The sequence below is a fragment of the Pan troglodytes genome, chromosome 3, assembly GCF_028858775.2.
Source record: "Pan troglodytes isolate AG18354 chromosome 3, NHGRI_mPanTro3-v2.0_pri, whole genome shotgun sequence".
Lineage (NCBI taxonomy): Eukaryota > Metazoa > Chordata > Mammalia > Primates > Hominidae > Pan > Pan troglodytes.
This window is the reverse complement of record NC_072401.2, coordinates 7,840,444-7,857,873: the sequence shown is the minus strand read 5'-3', so window position 1 is coordinate 7,857,873 and position 17,430 is coordinate 7,840,444. Positions and strand designations below refer to the sequence as shown.

General features: G+C 55.6%; 1 protein-coding gene across 5 annotated transcripts in view; it reads right to left on the bottom strand.

The window, feature by feature from the left end:
* SORCS2 (sortilin related VPS10 domain containing receptor 2) overlaps positions 1–17,430 on the bottom strand; it is a 552,106-nt gene that overhangs the window by 212,483 nt on the left and 322,193 nt on the right. For all 5 annotated transcript variants that reach the window (XM_016951273.4, XM_016951274.4, XM_016951275.4 and 2 more), the window contains exon 3: positions 526–625. In XM_016951273.4, the coding sequence (XP_016806762.3) occupies positions 526–625 (100 nt within the window). The remainder of the gene's footprint in view (positions 1–525; positions 626–17,430) is intronic.

Genomic DNA, 17,430 nt, shown 5'->3' with positions numbered 1-17,430 from the left:
CGGTGGGTAGCCTCGGAAAGACCCCTCTCTCCTGTTGTACAGCCAGTCAGAGAGCAAAGTCAGGAAGTTCCCCCAGACCCAGGAAATAGCAAGGAGAGCTCAGATGGAAATCACAGCATAATCAAAACCGGATCAACAACTAACTTCCGAAGAACAGGCCTGCTCAGCACTGCCTTCTGAGGGCTCCCAGCCCAAGAGAGCTGCTGCTGTCTCTGCTTCCAGGCCCACAGCTCCTCCCTGCTGTGCTCTGATGGATGCATGCCCCCACCCCAACCAGGGGGAAGACAAATGTGCCCCAGGTATGCAGGCGGCGCCTTCCTCCAAAGCCAGGCCTCTGGTTTAAAGCACAGAATGGTGTCAGGTAGCACTGGGAAGGGTGGCAGCAAGAGCTGGGAGGGAAACATCTCACACTCCGGCCTGGGCCAAAGTAGGAGACAGCAGGGCAGGGCAGCAGCTTCCTTGCTCTGCAGAGTGAGCGGCACAAGGTGAGAGCCAGAGCGGCGGCCACCCCCAGCCAGTACCTACCTTCCTCTTGTTGGTCGGGCAGATGTAGAAATTGTCGATGACAGTGGTGACACCAGGCTGGAGGGTGAGCTTGGTGTAGGACGTCCCGAAATCTGATGACCTGGGGGAAAAGGGGGACAGCCATCAGCCATGTACCCTCCGAGAGTAGCCTTCATCAGCCCACACAATGTCCAGCCCCTGCCCTGTGCCCGTGCAGGCAGAGCGCCCCAGACACCCTGAGTACAGTCCTGGGCACTCTGCCTGGGGGCAGTGTATGCCGACAAGGCAGGAGAGGAGACTGGGCTCTCTCAGGAACACTGAGGACTCACACAGGTGTGGAGCTTAGGTCCAGAGCTAGGATCCAAAGTCAGGTCCTTCTGACTCCAAATCCCAGCCAGTCATTCCTCCCCGATGCCTCCTATGAGCCGGGCAGCTATAGGTTACCACATGCATCTCACAGGTGACCAGAGGAGCCTCCAAAGGGATAGTTCACTGCCTGAAATCACTTAGTTAATAAGTGGCTGACTCAGGATTTGACACTGGCCCGTCTGATTTCAGGCCGGTGGCTGTGCCAAGGCATTCCTGTGGCCTGTCTGCTTGCCTCTTTCCCTCTCTGGACTCTGAGCTCCTCCAGGGAGCCCCATCCTCCACCCTGGCCACCACCTGCAGCACAGGATGGTAGGAGACCGCAGGCAGGTACCAGAGTTCAGGCAGCTGCTGGAAATCAGACCCCAAGCACTATGCCCACCCTGGAGTGGCGTCTGCTGGGCTCGTGCTGGGAGACAGGGCTGTCCACTCGGTACCTCCTTGGGCAAGGCCCTCCTGGCCAAGGGAGAATCTGAGTACACTGAGCTTTAAAGCGCCTTGGCTGCCCAGCAAGAAGAGGGAGATAAGCCACAAAGGCAACTTCATATCTGTTGTTTGGAAGCCATCCATGCATCAGGACATGGAATTAATTCTCCATTGAAGATTAAGTCCCAGAGATCCTGAAACCAACACCTCTTATCATCAGCCATTAAAATACACTGGGATTGCAGAATATGCCCCGACTGTACTGGAGAGGATCAGAGGTGCTCGGGGAAGCATTTCCCATCTCACCCCTGCTCTATCGATGCAGAATCCAGACACAGACCCAAGGTGGGGAGAGGCACAGGGGTGGAACACACGGCCGTGGGGCTCCTGTCGTGGGCAGCATGCCTTGCAAGGCTTCCCCATGTCTGATCACTGCTGAGATATGCTGAGCTCAGGGGACTGGGGGCAACTCTTCAGCTTGGGCAAGGGGGCCTTGGGCTGGAACCAGGCTTCAGTGCGCCTGCCTCAGACCCCAGCACCTGGCTCTGAGCCCGGCCTGCGCTGATGTGTGTGGCCTGACTGTGAGGCCAGTGCTTCTCAGACTCACCCAGTTTGTCCCCTGGGGGCCGAGGGGACAGGCCTGGAGCTGCTTTAGCATAAAGGCCCCACCCCACTGGGAGCTATTTCACACGCTTCTAGAACACATCTTTGGTGGTTTCTACTTGGAGACGTTTCCCCCCTACATCTTCAAGTGAACCTGAGGCTCCAGAAAAATGGACTGTTTATCATCTCTGGGCATGCTGGCCACGTGGCCACAGGTCCCCAGAATGTGTGTCCCTCACAGTCTTCAGGGTCACAAGGTTCCTCCTAGACCAAGACAAAGAGCAGACCCCCAACCCCCAGCCCTCTAACTCCCAGGGGCCAGCCCCTCCCCAGGATGGCAGGGGGCCTCAGGACCTGTCTGGCCTCTGTCTGCCCCTGGTCTCCCCAGGGAGGACCAGGCTGGAGCGAACAAAGAAGCCCAGTGGAGGTATAATTAGGACGCACTTACTCTCAAATCTCAGAGAATTGATTTTCTTTGGGAAGGACGCAGAGAGAGGAGGCCCATTAGCAGAGGATCGATCTGATCCAGAGACCCAGAAAATTCCAAGACCCTTGCAGAAACAAATGGTTCTGTTTATGAGCCTGACACAGGGGAAGCCTCCCCTTCCTTCCCCACCCTGCTGAGCCATCTCCAAGACCTGCCTATCGATCCCACCTCCCAAATACCTCTCAATCCTCTCTTCCCTTCACTCCCGGCTCTGCTCACCTTAGCCCAGCATCCAGCCCGGCCTCAGTCCTGCTCCCCGCCCTGGGCCAGAGGAGCCTGCTCATACCTGCAAACTCCAGAGCTCCTGCCAGGTGTGGCCTGCAGCTAGGAGCCCATGAGCAAAGCCCCTGCTCTCTAGGAACGTCTGTTCTAGGAGCGGACATGGAAGGAGGCAGATGGACGATAAGGAAAGAAGCAAAAATACAACAGCATCAAATGCGATGAGGGTGGGAAGAAGAATCAACAGTGTAGGGGTGCGGGTGGAGGGTGAGGGAGGGATGGTGGGGCCGCTGGGTTGCAGACAGAGTGGTAGAAAGTCCCCTTAGACAAGGTGATGTTTGCACAGAGTCCGAAAGGAAGGAGAGAGGTTGTGCCTGGCTGGGGAAAGGAATTTGGATGGGCTTGAGTAGTGTTCCCCAAATTCCTGTGCACCCAGAACCCATGAGTGTGGACTAATTTGGAAACAGGGTCTCTGCAGATGCAATTAGTTAAGATGAGGTCATGCTGGGTGAGGGTAGGCCCTGAGTCCTGTATGGCTGGTGTTATAAGAGTTTGGAAATTGGGACACAGAAACAGAGAAGGCCGCGCACAGACAGAGGCAAAGTGAGGTGACGTTGCCACAGGCCAAGGGTACCAAGGACCTGGGCAGCCACCGGATGCTGGGAGAGAGGCAGGGGGCAGAGGCTCCCTCAGAGCCTCTGAAAAAAACACTCTCAGACTTCTGACCTCCAGGACCCCGAGAGAGAGTTCGCCACAGTGGTACTTTATGATGGCAGCTGCGTTCCAGGTACAAGGGCCCTGAGGACAGGGAAGGCAGGTCCATTTAAAGCACAGTCCAGGCCAGGCACGGCGCCTCATGCCTGTAATCCCAGCACTTCAGGAGGCTGAGGCCTGAGGTCAGGAGTTTCAGACCAGACTGGCCAACATGGTGAAACCTCGTCTCTACTAAAAATACAAAAATTGGCCGGGTGAGGTGGCAGGCACCTGTAATCCCGGGTACTCAGGAGGCTGAGGCACGAGAATCTCTTGAACCCAGGAGGTGGAGGTTGCAGTGAGCTAAGATCGCACCACTGCACTACAGCCTAGGTGACAGAGCAAGACTCCGTCTAAAAACAAACAAACAAACAAACAAAAAACAACAACAAAAAAAAACGTAGCAGCTGTCAGTGCCTAGGAAGCCCCTCACCCTGCAGACAATGCAAACCCAATTCCTCAGATATCCACGACTCCCAAGTCCAACTCCTGCAGACACTAGGAACATTGATTCACCCACTCACCCATTCATTCCATTTGTTTAAATTTTTATGCTTTAAGGCCCATACTACGGGCCTAGGAATTCAAATTCACCCCCTCATTCAAATTCTTTCACACGATGTGTGCATACTGAGTACCTGCTGTGTGTCCCATCACTACACTGAGGCTGGAATCCATGGGCAGCATGGACACTGTGCCCTGCTATCATGGGGGTGACAGGCTGGCTGGTGTTGGGGGGAGAGAGAGAAGAGAGAGAGAGAGAGAGAGAGAGAGAGAGACAGAGAGACAGAGAGAGAGACAGAGACAGAGAGAGCACAAGGAGACAGACACTGCAGCCGGGAGCAGCGATGCCAACAGGCACGTCCAGAAAGTCCTGGGAGACGCTAAGGGGGACATCAAACTGAGGGGGTCCAGGTGCCATCCTCAGCCCCCCAGGCTGCCCCCACTGCCAGGTCTAATCCAGCACTGACCAGCTGACATTTCCTCCTAAAGCTTTTAAATTCCACCCCTACATCTCCCTGCTCACCTTAGTCTGGGTCCCCTTCCTCTCTCATCTGTGCATAAGGAGCACCTGGCATGAGGGCCCCAGGCTCAGCGGAGGGGGCACAAACACTGGCAGGCTGACTTCACCTGGGGGGGGCCTGTGAGATTCCCATGGCTGCTGTAACAAAGGCCCACAGACTCAGCGGCTTAAAACCAGCCACATTCATTATCTACAGTTCTGGAGGGCAGGAGTCTGCAGGGGGTCTTACAGGGCTAATCAAAGTGTAGGCACCTCCCGGAAGCTCCAGAGGAGAACCCACACCCTGCCTCTCCCACCTGCTAGTGACCTCCTGCAGTCCTCGCCCCGAGGCCCCTCACCCCACTGCAGAGTCTGTCGCTCCACTCTGCTTCCCATCACAGCCTCCCGTCACAGCGCCGACTACCACAGTCTCACGTCCCTCTGGCTCCCTCCTTGTGATTACAAAGGCCCCACGAGGATAATCCAGGATAATCCCAAGATCCTTCATTTAATCCATCTGCAAAGTCCCCTTTGCCATGTAAGGTAGCATAGTCACAGTTTCTGGGGATTAGGACGTGGACGTCTGTGGGAGGCATTGCTCTGCCCACCACAAGTGGGCATTTGAGCCGGGTCTGAGGTATGTGTAGGAGCTGGTTCGGGAGCAGTGTCCCCACGTGAGCTGTGAGAGACAACAGGGCGGCCGGAGGTGGGTGGGGCGGGCGGTCCCCAGGGCCACAGAGAGGGCTGGACCCGCATTGTCGGGCAGCACCACTGACCCACAGGGCCGCCTAGCACTAGAAATAGGGTGAATTCATTCGAATGGAGATGCCCTGGGACTATAAAATATACACTGATTTCAAAGACTTAGCATTAAAAAGAATGTAAAATATTTCATTATAATGTTTACATTGATTACATGTTGACATAATCTTTTGGATATATTGAGTTAATTAAAAGCTGTGATTAAAATTAATTTCACCTGTTCTTTATTTTAAACCCATAGGCTTTATTTCTTAAAGCAGTTTTAGGTTCACAGCAAATGGAGTAGAAATGAGAGCGTTCCCATACACCTTCGGCCCCCACCGTCAGCGCCCCCAGCTGAGAGACTCGCTCTTACAATCAGTGAGGGAGGCCGCCCTGACGCGACATTACCACCAGAGTGCAGAGTTCAGGTCAGGGCCAGCTCGGGGGCTCCTGAACTCTATGGGTCTGGGCACCTGTAGAATGACAGGGCCCCCCCCCACTGTGGTATCATACGGAGCAGCGTCACTGCCCCAAGAATCCCCTGTTCTCCGCCGATTCATCCCCCTCACCCCGCCCGCCTCCTGGCAACCACCGATCCTTTTATCATCGTCATAGTTACGCCTTTTCCACAAGGTGACCTACCGGGAATCCTAGAGCTCACAGCCTTTTCATTTGGTTCCTTTCGCTTAGTGATATGCATTTAAGGTCCTTCCACGGTTTTCCATGCCACCTGTTTCTCTTCACTTTTTAATGTGGCCACTAGAACATTTAGAAAGACCCCAATGGCTCCGATTCTAGGCCTAAGGGACACGCTGGTCTGGACAACGTGCCAAGGTGGTGGGCATCTTCTGAAGGTGTGGGGCTCTGCAGTGGATGGGCACGTGACCCCTGGAAAATGCGGTCCCAGCAGATGAGCAAGTGACCGTGTGGAATCTGCCTGAATGGTGCCTGGGTCGTGGCACCTGCATAGCAGGGCTCATCATTACTGCTGTTTGGGAAAAGTGCTGCAGCTGCAGGTGGGGACAGGTGACTGAGGAGGAGACAGGTGTGAGGAGGGAACAGGTGACTGCAGGAGGGGACAGGTGACTGAGGAGGGGACAGGTGACTGCAGGAGGGGGCGGGTGACTGAGGAGGGGACAGGTGACTGAGGAGGGGACAGGTGACTGCGGGGGACAGGTGTGAGGAGGGGACAGGTGACTGAGGGGACAGGTGACTGCAGGAGGGGACAGGTGACTGCAGGAGGGGACAGGTGACTGAGGGGACAGGTGACTGCAGGAGGACCCAGGTGACTGAGGAGGGGACAGGTGACTGCAGGGAACAGGTGTGAGGAGGGGACAGGTGACTACAGGAGGGGACAGGTGACTGCAGGAGGGCACAGGTGACTGCAGGAGGGGACAGGTGACTGCAAGAAGGGACAAGTGACTGAGGTGGGGACAGGTGACTGAGTTGGGGACAGGTGACTGAGGAGGTGGAGGAGTGAGAGGAAGGATAGGATGTAGGCCCAGGAAGTGGAGTTGGCATGACTTGGGGCTGCCTGAGGTGTCAGGCTGGAGGAGGGGACGCCAGGTGACATGGAAGATGGGGTGACACTGCTCAGGTGCCATGTTGCTTGGGGAAAGATGGAGGGCTGGGCTGGGAGTCAGGACTGCCCCCGGGTGAAGCACAATTGGGGGGTCTGGGCTCATGTCCACCCACAGCTGCTCCCTGGGCAGCCCACTGTGGATTTTAGCATTAGTTTTCTTCTTTGAGGCATCAGAGGATTGGAATCAGGCATCTCCAGGGTCCCCATCAACAAAAAAGGCTGTGACCACACATCCTTAACCTGCAGGCACCCCGCAAGTGTCCCCGTTGTCCAGCCTCCCAGAACCCCTTTCAAGAGACCTGAAAGGGATCCATTCTTCCTGGAAGCCTCTTGCCTGGACTGTGTTTTCCTGGTGGGCAACTCAAGAGTCTCTCTCTCACTGCGTTATTTCCTCTGAGCATCTGCTTCTCAGATAAGTAAGTGCAGCCATGATGATATCTAATGATGAAGATTTATTGCAAGGAACAAAGCTGGAGAATGCCCAGCGGGCGTGCCCGGCCTTTGCCTCTCCCCGAGCTGTGTCCGAGAAAACGAGGGCCCGAGTTAAGCTCCCGCTCTCTGGAACCTGCCAGGTTTCTGTTGCAGACCAGGGGTGCTCGGGGGACAGGATCCTCAATGATGGATGCCCTCGTCTTTCTATGGGGAGCATGTTTCTCTCTGCAGTGCACTCACCAAGCTTGGACTCTCGGAAGAGTTCAGACTCTTGGATCGTGGTTAGAAAACCTGAAACTGGCTGGCGAGCAGTGGCGGCGGGATGGGGAGGGGCACCGCCTGACTCCAGCAGACAGCTCAGGGTGCTGCGGAGGCCAGGCCGGTGGGAAGAGAGATGCGGTAAGGAGGCGCTGCCACACCCCACTTCCTTTCCTGGGGAAAGAACAAGGGCAGCGGTGCTGCTTATCTGGCCATTATTCTAAACTCTAAACATCACTCCTTCAAAGAACATGAAAAAAAAAAAGAAAACCCACAGCAGCCTCTTGACCTCTTCCTGTGTGTTTTCAATGCTGTGCAAGCAACAAGACTCAACCAGACAAGGCAATTCTAGAGGTGCGCTGGGGAGGGCAGGGCCAGGGCGTGAGTTGAGGTGATGGGTTAGGGTCCCAGGCTACTGTGCAAATACCACAACCCGCGTGGCTTGTCCCCTCACAGTTCTGGAGGGCAGAAGTCCAAAGTCAAGATGCTGGCAGGGCCCTGAGCTCCCTCTGGAGGCTCCAGGGGAGGATCCTCCTGCCTCTTCCAGCTGCTGAGGGCTCCAGGTGTCCCTTGGATTGAGGCTGCATTGCCCCACTCTCTGCCTCGATTTCACATTCGATATAGGGCCCACCCTAAAGCCAGGCTGATTTCACCTCTATCCTTAGCTAATAACATCTGCAAAGGCCCTGGATCTAATAGCGTCACCCCTGAGGTTCCTGGTGGACAGAGATTTTGGGGGTGACTCTATTCACCCCTCTATAGGCAGTTGCACTGACTGAGCTTCTATTCTACGTGAGGAAGACTCTGAATTAGCACCTCACCTGCCTACTTCATTAAATCTCCCTGCATCCCCTGGGGAGCTCCTGGTTTTCAGTGAAGAAATGGAGACAGGCAGTGCGTCATCCCCAGGAAGAGTTTGAGGCCAGTGGGAAGCCCCAGGGGCCCAAGGAGGGAGGGGGCCTCTTGCTGGGACCACTGGAGGGCATGGTAGGATTTAAGTGTATGGCTTCGAGGAACACGGTGGAGCAGTGAGGGGCCTGTGTGACCCCCAGTGATGGGCTGAGTGTCTGCGGGGCGCCGGGCTCAGTGCTGGGTGTTGGACGCAGCTAGGGGTCGATAGTCCAACCACATAACAGCGGCCTATGAGCAGGCACACTGAGGGCTGGTCAGCAGGGTCAGTGTGATGGATGCTGTGGCCCACTCAATTGCTGCCCTGGCTCATGGTGGACTGAGCAGAGGGAGGGAAGGGGTGCTGCCACCACCCCACATCAGACAGCTGGGCCTGTCTCTTAGCAGTTCACCAGAGCACAGGACCCTCAGATCAACTCCAAACCCAGTACTACCCCCTCCTGAAGCCCACACAGATCTCCCGGCCACAGTGGGGATGCAAGCCTCTACTGGCCAGGCACACAGCTGGCACTCAATAAATGCTTGTTGGATTCCTTTGGAAGTGCTCTGGGTGCCAGACCTGAAGGCTCTGTGACCTCAGGTGAACAGGTTTCCCTCCCTGGGCCACAGTTTCCCGCTGAACATGTGGGAACTGGATTTGAGTATTTGAGTCTAAGCACTAGCACTGACACTCGTGGATCGAATTCCTGTACATCTTCCTTAGCGGTCCTAGTGGCTCCTGAGCCTGCCCTTCTGGGGAGGAATTCTCCCTAGAATCTCTGGACGGTGTCAAAATCCCTGGGAGAACTCAGCCTGTCTGGAAGGAAGAAAGGGAGGAGGCAGAGGGAGGAGGGACATGGGAAGAGGAAGGAAAGGGGAGAGAAGGGGAGGAAGGAGGGAGGAGGGAGGGAAGAGGGAGGGAGTGACAAAGAGGGAAGAGTGGGAGGAAGGAGAAGAAAGGAAGGAAGGAGGGAAAAAGGGAGAAGGGGAAGGATGGGGGAAGAGGGAGGGGGAAGAGGGAGGAAGGGAGAGGGAGGAAGGGAGAGGGAGGAAGGGAGAGGGAGGAAGGGAGAGGGAGGAAGGGAGAGGGAGGAAGGGAGAGGGAGGAAGAAAGAGGGAGGAAGGGAGAGGGAGGAAGGGAGAGGGAGGAAGGGAGAGGGAGGAAGAAAGAGGGAGGAAGGGAGAGGGAGGAAGGGAGAGGGAGGAAGGGAGAGGGAGGAAGGGAGAGGGAGGAGGGAAGAGGGGAGAAAGGGAGGGAAAAGGGAGGAGGAGGAGGGAGGGGGGAGGGAGAAAGGGAGAGAAAGGGAGGAAGAAGGGAGGAGGGGGGAAAAGAGGGAAGAGGGGGAGGAAGGAGAAGAAAGGAAGGAAGGAGGGAAAAAGGAAGAAGGGGAAGGATGGGGGAAGAGGGAGGGGGAACAGGGAGGAGGGAAGAGGGAGGAGGGAAGAGGGGAGAAAGAGAGGGAAAAAGGAGGAAGGAGGGGGGAGGAGGGAGGGAGAAGGGAGACAGGGAGAGAAAAGGGAGGAGGAAGGGAGGGAGGATAAAGGAGGGAAGGAAGAGGAGAAGGAGAAGAAAGGAAGGAAGGAGGGAAAAAGGGAGGAGGGGAAGGATGGGGGGAAAGGGAGGAAGAAGAGGGAAGAAAGGGAGGAGGAAAGGAGGGAGAAAAGGAGGGAGGAGGAGGGAGGGGAAGGGGAAGGGGAAGAGGCAGGAGAGGAGTAGGACGACAGTGCTTACTGAGCGCCTCCTCTCTCTGTGCCTGGTGCCGTCCCACAGGTGACCTCCCCAGCATTCAGTAGCTGCACCATCACCAAGTTCTTTAACTGCACCCAGCAACTCAGGAGCTGATCATTCCAATCTACATTTATTCCAATTAAAAATAAAAAACCAGAGTCTAAAAACGGGCAAATAGAAACATGGAAGGCAAGCGCAGTTGGAAAATTGCTGTCTGCAAACTGGCTGCTTGATTGCTGAGTGTTTGTACATACTCACTTCTTAAAAATGATTTAATGAAGCCATTTTCCTCCCCTATAATTACTCCATTGGCGGGGACGTATGTGCAGTGCCCACCCCTCCTCCTCAGGGTGAGGAGCCCCTGCTCGCCCCACTCCCACTTGCGAACACGGAAGTCACACGCGCAGGTGTGAAAGGCAGCACCCGCCTGCAAGCTCTGGCCTTGGGCAAGGTTTACACCTTTCTGAGACTTAGGTTTTTTTTTTATCTGAACAAAGGGTTAATGAAGCGGACCTCCTGTGCCTGTCCTGAGGATTCCAGAGGTGTGTGTAGAACACGCACGAAGCAGGAACAGAGTGGTGGGCAGGTGGCACTGCCTGTGTCACTGTGCCACTGAAGGGAAGCCGGTGTGCTCCAGCTTGTCCCCTGCTTACCGCATGGACCACCCCTTGCTTGAAGACGCAGCCGCTGTGTCCCTAACAGCTGCGAGGCTGAGTGCCAGCACCTGTTCTGCATTTGGCAGCTGCAAGGCCCCTTGAGTGGACCCCAGAACCCCTCTCGAGGGTACATGTATTCACACCTGCACTTTATATATGGGGAAACTGAGGCCCAGTGGGAAAGGGACTTGCCCAAAGGGAACCCCAGACTGGAACCTCAGCCTCAGCAGAGGTGACAGGTGCTGCAGATGTGTTTTCCCAGGGGAATTCATCCTGAGCTTCGGTCGCGTTCCAGTTCAGGCTACGTCTGTGCTGTGAGATGAGAAGACACACAGGCCGCTGTGGCGCCCAGGACCCGATGGCTCCACAGAACCCGCAAAGAGGTACCCAGACTTTCTAACAAACCCTCCCAGGATCAGAGAGGAAGAGGGAACTAAGGTGACACAGGGCAATTGTGGGACAGTGAAGTTGTTCAATAAAATTCCAGAAGGCGCTCTAGATTCTGAGTGTGAAAGGGGGCATCAGGCGCCAGCGAGGTGGGTGAACAGAGGGGAAGGAAATGCAGCCCGGTGCTGGAGGGGGTGCCCAGTGTCAGGGACGAGGAGACCCTGCCAGGCAAGTCACCCAAATACGCAGCAGCGAAGGCAGCAGGATCCGAACCCACGACCCACAGAGATACAGGGAGAGAGCAGGATGCCCTTCAGCACGAAAGCTGTTTGGGGAGGAGTTAGCGAGATCGTTGCCCACCATGCTCTGGACACCAGCAGAGGACAGAGTGAAGGGAACCTCACCGAGACCTTACAATCACGTCAGAACAGGAGGACACCTTCCCATTTCGCTGACCAGGAAACTGAGTCCCAAGGAACATTAAGTAACTCGCCCAAGATTATAGCAACATCAGAAAACTCAGTGTTGGGCCACACAGTGGCTCCAGGCTTGTCTTCTCTGAGCTTCCCAGGCTGTCCCCTGATCTGTGCACCAATGCCCCAGAGGGGTTGGGGTGGCATGGCACCCACCCTGCATGTCCTGGGCACCTCTGACATTCTCCAATGCCAGCAGCTGGACCCTGACTGCAGCCCGACCCAGTGCAGGAGTTGTGTCATTTCACCTGTGAGTTACCCATGGGCTTGGGCATCTCCTTAACTCCACCTCACCCCCAGACTCAGCCCTGGCAGTGTGCCCTATGGGCGGAGAGGGCTGGCGACAGCAGAGGCAACTGATTTTCTGTGTCTGAACCCACAGGGGCAGCACCCCTAGGGCCACCCCCGGTGCCTGTGCCCACCTCTGTGCATCCACGCCCTGAGCCACATCTCCCAACCAGCCCTTCCACATGTGGGTTCAGCTGCCTGCCACGGCTTGCTGGTATTCTGAGCCCACTGGTGCTGGGGGCTGTGACACTCACTAGCAGATCATTCCAGAATGAAGCTGGGCCGGGAGTAATCCCAGAGGACTCCTCCTCCACCGTCAGTGCCCCTGCCTGCAGCTTCTACTGACACCTTAGGGATGGAAATAGGGGCATGACCTCGGACCTGACCCACGGAAAACCAGCACACACCTCCTCACTTTACTCTTCGCCAAATGTGTCTCACTGACTGCATGAGAATTGGTCCTTTTCAGCGAATCCCTCGCTATCTATAAACTCCTGCAGTAACTGAACCCCTCCAGTGCCAGAGTTCCTTTCCAGACCTCTCCTGAGCATCAGCGCGGTACCAGGCTGCGTCCAGACCAGGCGTGCACGTGGCTGGGCGGGGAACTTCTGCAGCCAGCGGTGCCGTGCAACTGTACGAGCGGCTCAAACTGGGAAGTGAGCCCACCCTGGTCAGCCAACAGCACCACCCTACAGCCCCCGAGGGCCCTCATCGCCAGGGCTCTCCTCCTCCAGGCTGACCCGGCACCTCCTCAGGGGCCAGCACTGAAGGGGGTAAGCCTGGAACTGGCAGAGCAGGAGCCCTGGGGCCTAACTCCAGGCTGCCCCAGCTCCTTTACAAGTGACTGATGCTCCCTGCCCCGCCTGCTTAACAGGGGAGCCCAGGATCCTGTGGGGCTGAGAGCAGGCACAGAGACCACTGAAATGCAGCTGCTGCTCTAGCACGGCAGAAGCCCCCATGTGCGCCCTCTGGGAGGCCGGGCCAAGGAGCTGCAGGAGCTGAGGGGGAAGGAGGGGCAGAATGGGTCAGACTAAGAGGTGTGGGTGCTGCGGGGACCTCCCCTGAGATCAGCCAGTGCTGGCTAAGGAAGCAGGTTGCTCCATGCCAGCAGCAATGAAGGGATGAGGGCAGAAGTTCTAGAAAGGTGATGAGCAGCCGAGTTTTACAGGCACAGGCAGCAGCGCTGGAAGGTGAAAATGGCAGGCACAGCTTCACCGTGGCCGCCACGTGCTGGGTCTCTTCCAGACACTGGCTGGGTTGCTTCTTTAATCCCCATTCCAGCTGTTCCTGTGCAGACAGGGAGACTGAGACTCACGGCGTGAACTCACTTGTCTGGGGTCAGAAAGGATGAAACGAGACTCTATTTGACTTGAGTTCCAAACTATGCATCTGCTGTGGGCTTCCAGCTCTGTGGGAGGGAAGTGGCATTGTGGTTCTGGCTGGTTTTATGTCTGGAGGTCTTAAAATGGCACAAGGTGGGATGTTTGCAATGGCTCTTGTCCCAACTGATGGAGTCTTTAGAATTTGTGTATAACCATCCACGGTGAACGAGGCCGAGCTCCTGGAAGCGCCCTGGTCATGCTCCCGGCACCGGCAGAGCTGCCGGTGCTCCCCTTGGCATGCAGAGCCTTGTCAACCTCCAGCAGATATGCCTGCTCTACAGCTGCTCTGCGAGCCCTCTGCCGGGCACACTTCCAAGAGCCACGGCGGGTGACAGAGCCACCCTCCAGCCCCATGCCAGCCAGCTGGGATGCCAGAGCCTGCAAGCCCGAGGCTGCCAGCAGCAGCAGGTATGGGTGAAGGAGGTGCCAGTTACCTTGGCAGCTCCCACAGGCAGCAGGTGCGAGGCTGAAGCTGTACTTGGCACTGTGTTGTTCCTCACTGTGAAGCAGCCGTCCGATGATCCGGACACAGCCCGCGACTTCTGGGTTAATTGGGGGAAGCTGCATTTGATGGGGGGCTGGGCGGGGGCAGGCTGAGTTTATGGCCAGGAAGAGGTGAGTCTCTGGCCTGACATGGTGGAGAGTACACATGGGCTGAGAGAAAACCGGCACTTGCCCATCGCTTTGCACTTGGTCAGGAAGGACACACGAGCACCTCCTGTGAATGGACCAGGGTAGTTACCTCTTTATCCTGCTGCTGGGCATGAGTCACACTGGCCCCACGTTGTCCCCAGGAACCAACCTATTTGGGAGGATGGAAACCACTCTAAGACCCAGAGTGTTACTTCAAACAGGAGACCCAAATAGAATGAGGCAAAGAACAACACAATGGAATTAGCTGGACTCTGCAGACCCCACGAGACACACAGCAAAAGAACTTTTGCACCCAGCAGCTGCCTTCTGTGGAGAGGACTTGCCTAGGAATTCCCAGCAGGAGTGAAGTGGGAGGGGCTGATAGACAGGGCAGAGCTGGAGAAGCCCAAAGAGGGTGCGTGTGAGCCGCCAAGTTACAGACCAGAGACTCGGCTTGAGATCAAGCCCAGTGGGTTAACCCACCCTGTGACCTGGAATCTATCTTAGATAGAAACGTAGCAATCCACATACGATCAATAAATGCCCTTCCTGATACGCTAATGTATCCTCAGTTCTTCTTGGAATTCTTTAAAAATAATGAAACAATTGAGAACAACAACGCTAAGAAGAAGAAAAGAAGCTGCACCTTAACCATCCACCAGGTCCACTGCCTCCTCTGTTCCTGTCTAGCCCTGGTCCCTGTGTGAGCATATTTGCAGTATTTCAGTTACAAGGTACACACAGACCTGTGTTCTGATTTTATCACAAAATACTCAGCATGTTCTGCCTGCTGTGTAATATTCCGTCCAGCATGTGTGGCATTATTGACAGGTCGTTCCTTAGGCTGAACTTTTTCAAATCTGTTCTGCAAACAGAGTGCCTACCACGTGCTGTGCGTGGTGGAAATCTACTTTTTTTTCTTGATTGCTGTGACAAGCAATGGTGCCCTTCATGAACAACATTTTCATTATTTTAACTCCTCCCCAGCCTCTGTGTCCTGGGTAATTTCCCAGGGTTAAGCTCTAGGAGGGAGGCTCATCAGTGGGATGCTCTGAGCCTCCGTGCGGCTTTTTAAAAAATGTCTTCTTAGATCCAAGTAACTCTTACAACTCAATATTTTTCAAAGGAGAGCCTCCATTTACTCTTAGGGGGTCCTGGAACAAAATGATAACATTTTCGTATGCCAGTTCCCAGATTATAGAATCTGACACTCTAAATTGATTTTTCAAGGCACTGTTGACTGTATTCGGTTTCTGCTGAAGGCAGTCCAAATGACATATTGAGTGTTTTCAAAGAGAAGGAAAAAATGCCCAAGACACAAGTAGATGAGGTCAGAGCCATCTGAAAGGGAATTCTACTTTAAAACATGCATGATAATATTTACATATAAGATACAAAAATTCATTAGGAAATAAGACACAATTAACACAAACAACTGCCCCTCTCCGGAAAGCTTAGAGGATGCTTCCAGTCGTGCGATTGTGGAAACCCGGCTGAGTTTTGAGTGGGAAGATGTTATGGAATCCAAAACAAGGGATAAGTCAACGGCAACACTGGCTAGCTAACACTAACACTGACCCACAGACATAATCACCATGCGTGTCCTCAGTGTGTCTGATCAGAAAACTCCTAAAGACAGCAGTAAATCGCGTGGCTGTAGTAGTAATCATGGCGATGACAAATCCCCTCAGTCACGCCTGTGTCGACTTCCAAGCGCTGGGTATGCTGGACGTGTTAGCTCGTTGAGTCCCTTCAACACCCAGCCGGAGGACTAGCACATTCTCACCAACCAGAGGAGGAGGGAGGAGGTGGAGGGGCTGAGCTTGAACACTGCAGCCTGGCTCCCGAGCTGTCAATGGGGCCCCCACAACATGCGGCCCCCACTCCTCAGCAGTAGCTGCTGCCTGAAGGGGATGATAAGGGAGGAGACTTCTCACACCTGTACCTGCAAACGTGGATGAGAGTGACAATTCAACCGCAGCTAGGACCATGCCGAGAAGGGGAGGCTCCCTTCCTGGTTCAGCTGCAGGCAGGGGATGAGTGTGGCCCAGTTCCTTCTGGGAACTTCATGCCGTGTTCCTGGAAAGCACCCTCTCCCCACACTCCCAGACTCCGTGCAGCCCTGACGCCTGTCCTGCATAAAAAGGCCAGGGCATTCCACCAAGGAAAAGCAGCACCGCCCCCACCCCTCCAGGTCCCTGCCCACATGGAACTGTGTTTTGCAAGCGGATAAAATCTGCAGACGCAACAGCCAAACACCCGGCGTTCTCTGTTCCTCAGCCCACTCTAGGTGCCTCTCCTCCCACGTGGTGCAAATCAGCCTCTGAACAACCTGCAGGGTCCCAGCACCTTCAGGATGAAGCCAGAGCCCCTAACAACAGGCCAGATGGGAGGAAAGGGAGGTTCAGAGAGGAGAGGCAGAGCCTTAGGAAGGTGAAAACAAGAGCAAGAGGCCTGCCGTCCCTCCCCACGCCCAGCCGGGCCTTCTCATTCCCTTTCTGCATGCCTGAAATGACCTGTGACACCTGTCTCATCATTGATGGATTTCCTCTCCTTGGAGCTGCCTGTGAGCTCCAGGAGGACCAGGACTGCATCTGACCAGCTCTCTAGCCACCTCTCAGCCCAATGCCCAGCATGGAGTGAGTACCGGTAAATGCGGGTGGAATGAATGCTTGAATGAATAAATGAATGAGCAACACAGTGCCCACCCAGACACCATCACGGGTACTGCTAACACCCACTTGAGGTCCCAGCCCCTAAACCCTGCTGCGAGAGCCGAGAGCACCCTTGAGACTTCTGGGCCTCCATTGGACCCCTCCCATGAGTGAGGACACAGGCCCAGAGAAGTGGAGTCACTTGCTCGAGGTGACACGGCAACCAAGCAGCCCCGTGGGTGATCTTAACTGAGGTCTCCTGGCCCTGAGGTCAGTGTTTCTTTGCCAGGGCTACTCCAGCCTGTGTTAGGCAGAGAGCTGCAGGGCAGATGTGAAAATCATTCCCCACTCTGACCTATGGTCAAGATGATGAAACAGACTGAGCACCACCCCCACCTTGCATGCAGCAGAAACTGGTCCGTGAATGCTGCTGGAGAGAAAAGCAATCAATAGCAAAGGCTTACGTCTGCAGGGCACGGGTGGGTTCCGAGCGGCAGCATCTGCCCCACAGCCTGGGAAGTCAGCAGGATGGACGGTGTCCAGGCCTCCTCCTCAATGTGCTGAGGAAGCTGCTCCTCCTCCTCCATCCGGCTGCCCGCTGAGCCCTCGTGCCAGGCGCTGGGAGGGCCCAGGGCCAAGGCTACAGCTCTGAGAAGGCACCGGCTTGCCCAAGGCCACCCAGCAGAGCTCGCAGACCTGCTCCAGTGCCCTGCCCAGCCCCAGCAGGTGGCCAGCCCTAGGGAAGGCCTCATCCGCCCCTGACCCAGTCTCCCACTGGGCGCCTCCATGGTTAATGATATTACTCCAAGACGGCCGTGCGTGCCCAAGGCCCACCCATGTCAGGCTCCCGTGGAGGAAGTATGGTGACAAGCTGTGTGACCTTGAGCTGGCCACTCTACTCACTGGACCTCAGGCGTCCCTTCTGTACAGAGGAGGGAGCCACGCCTCCCACTCAGAGTTATC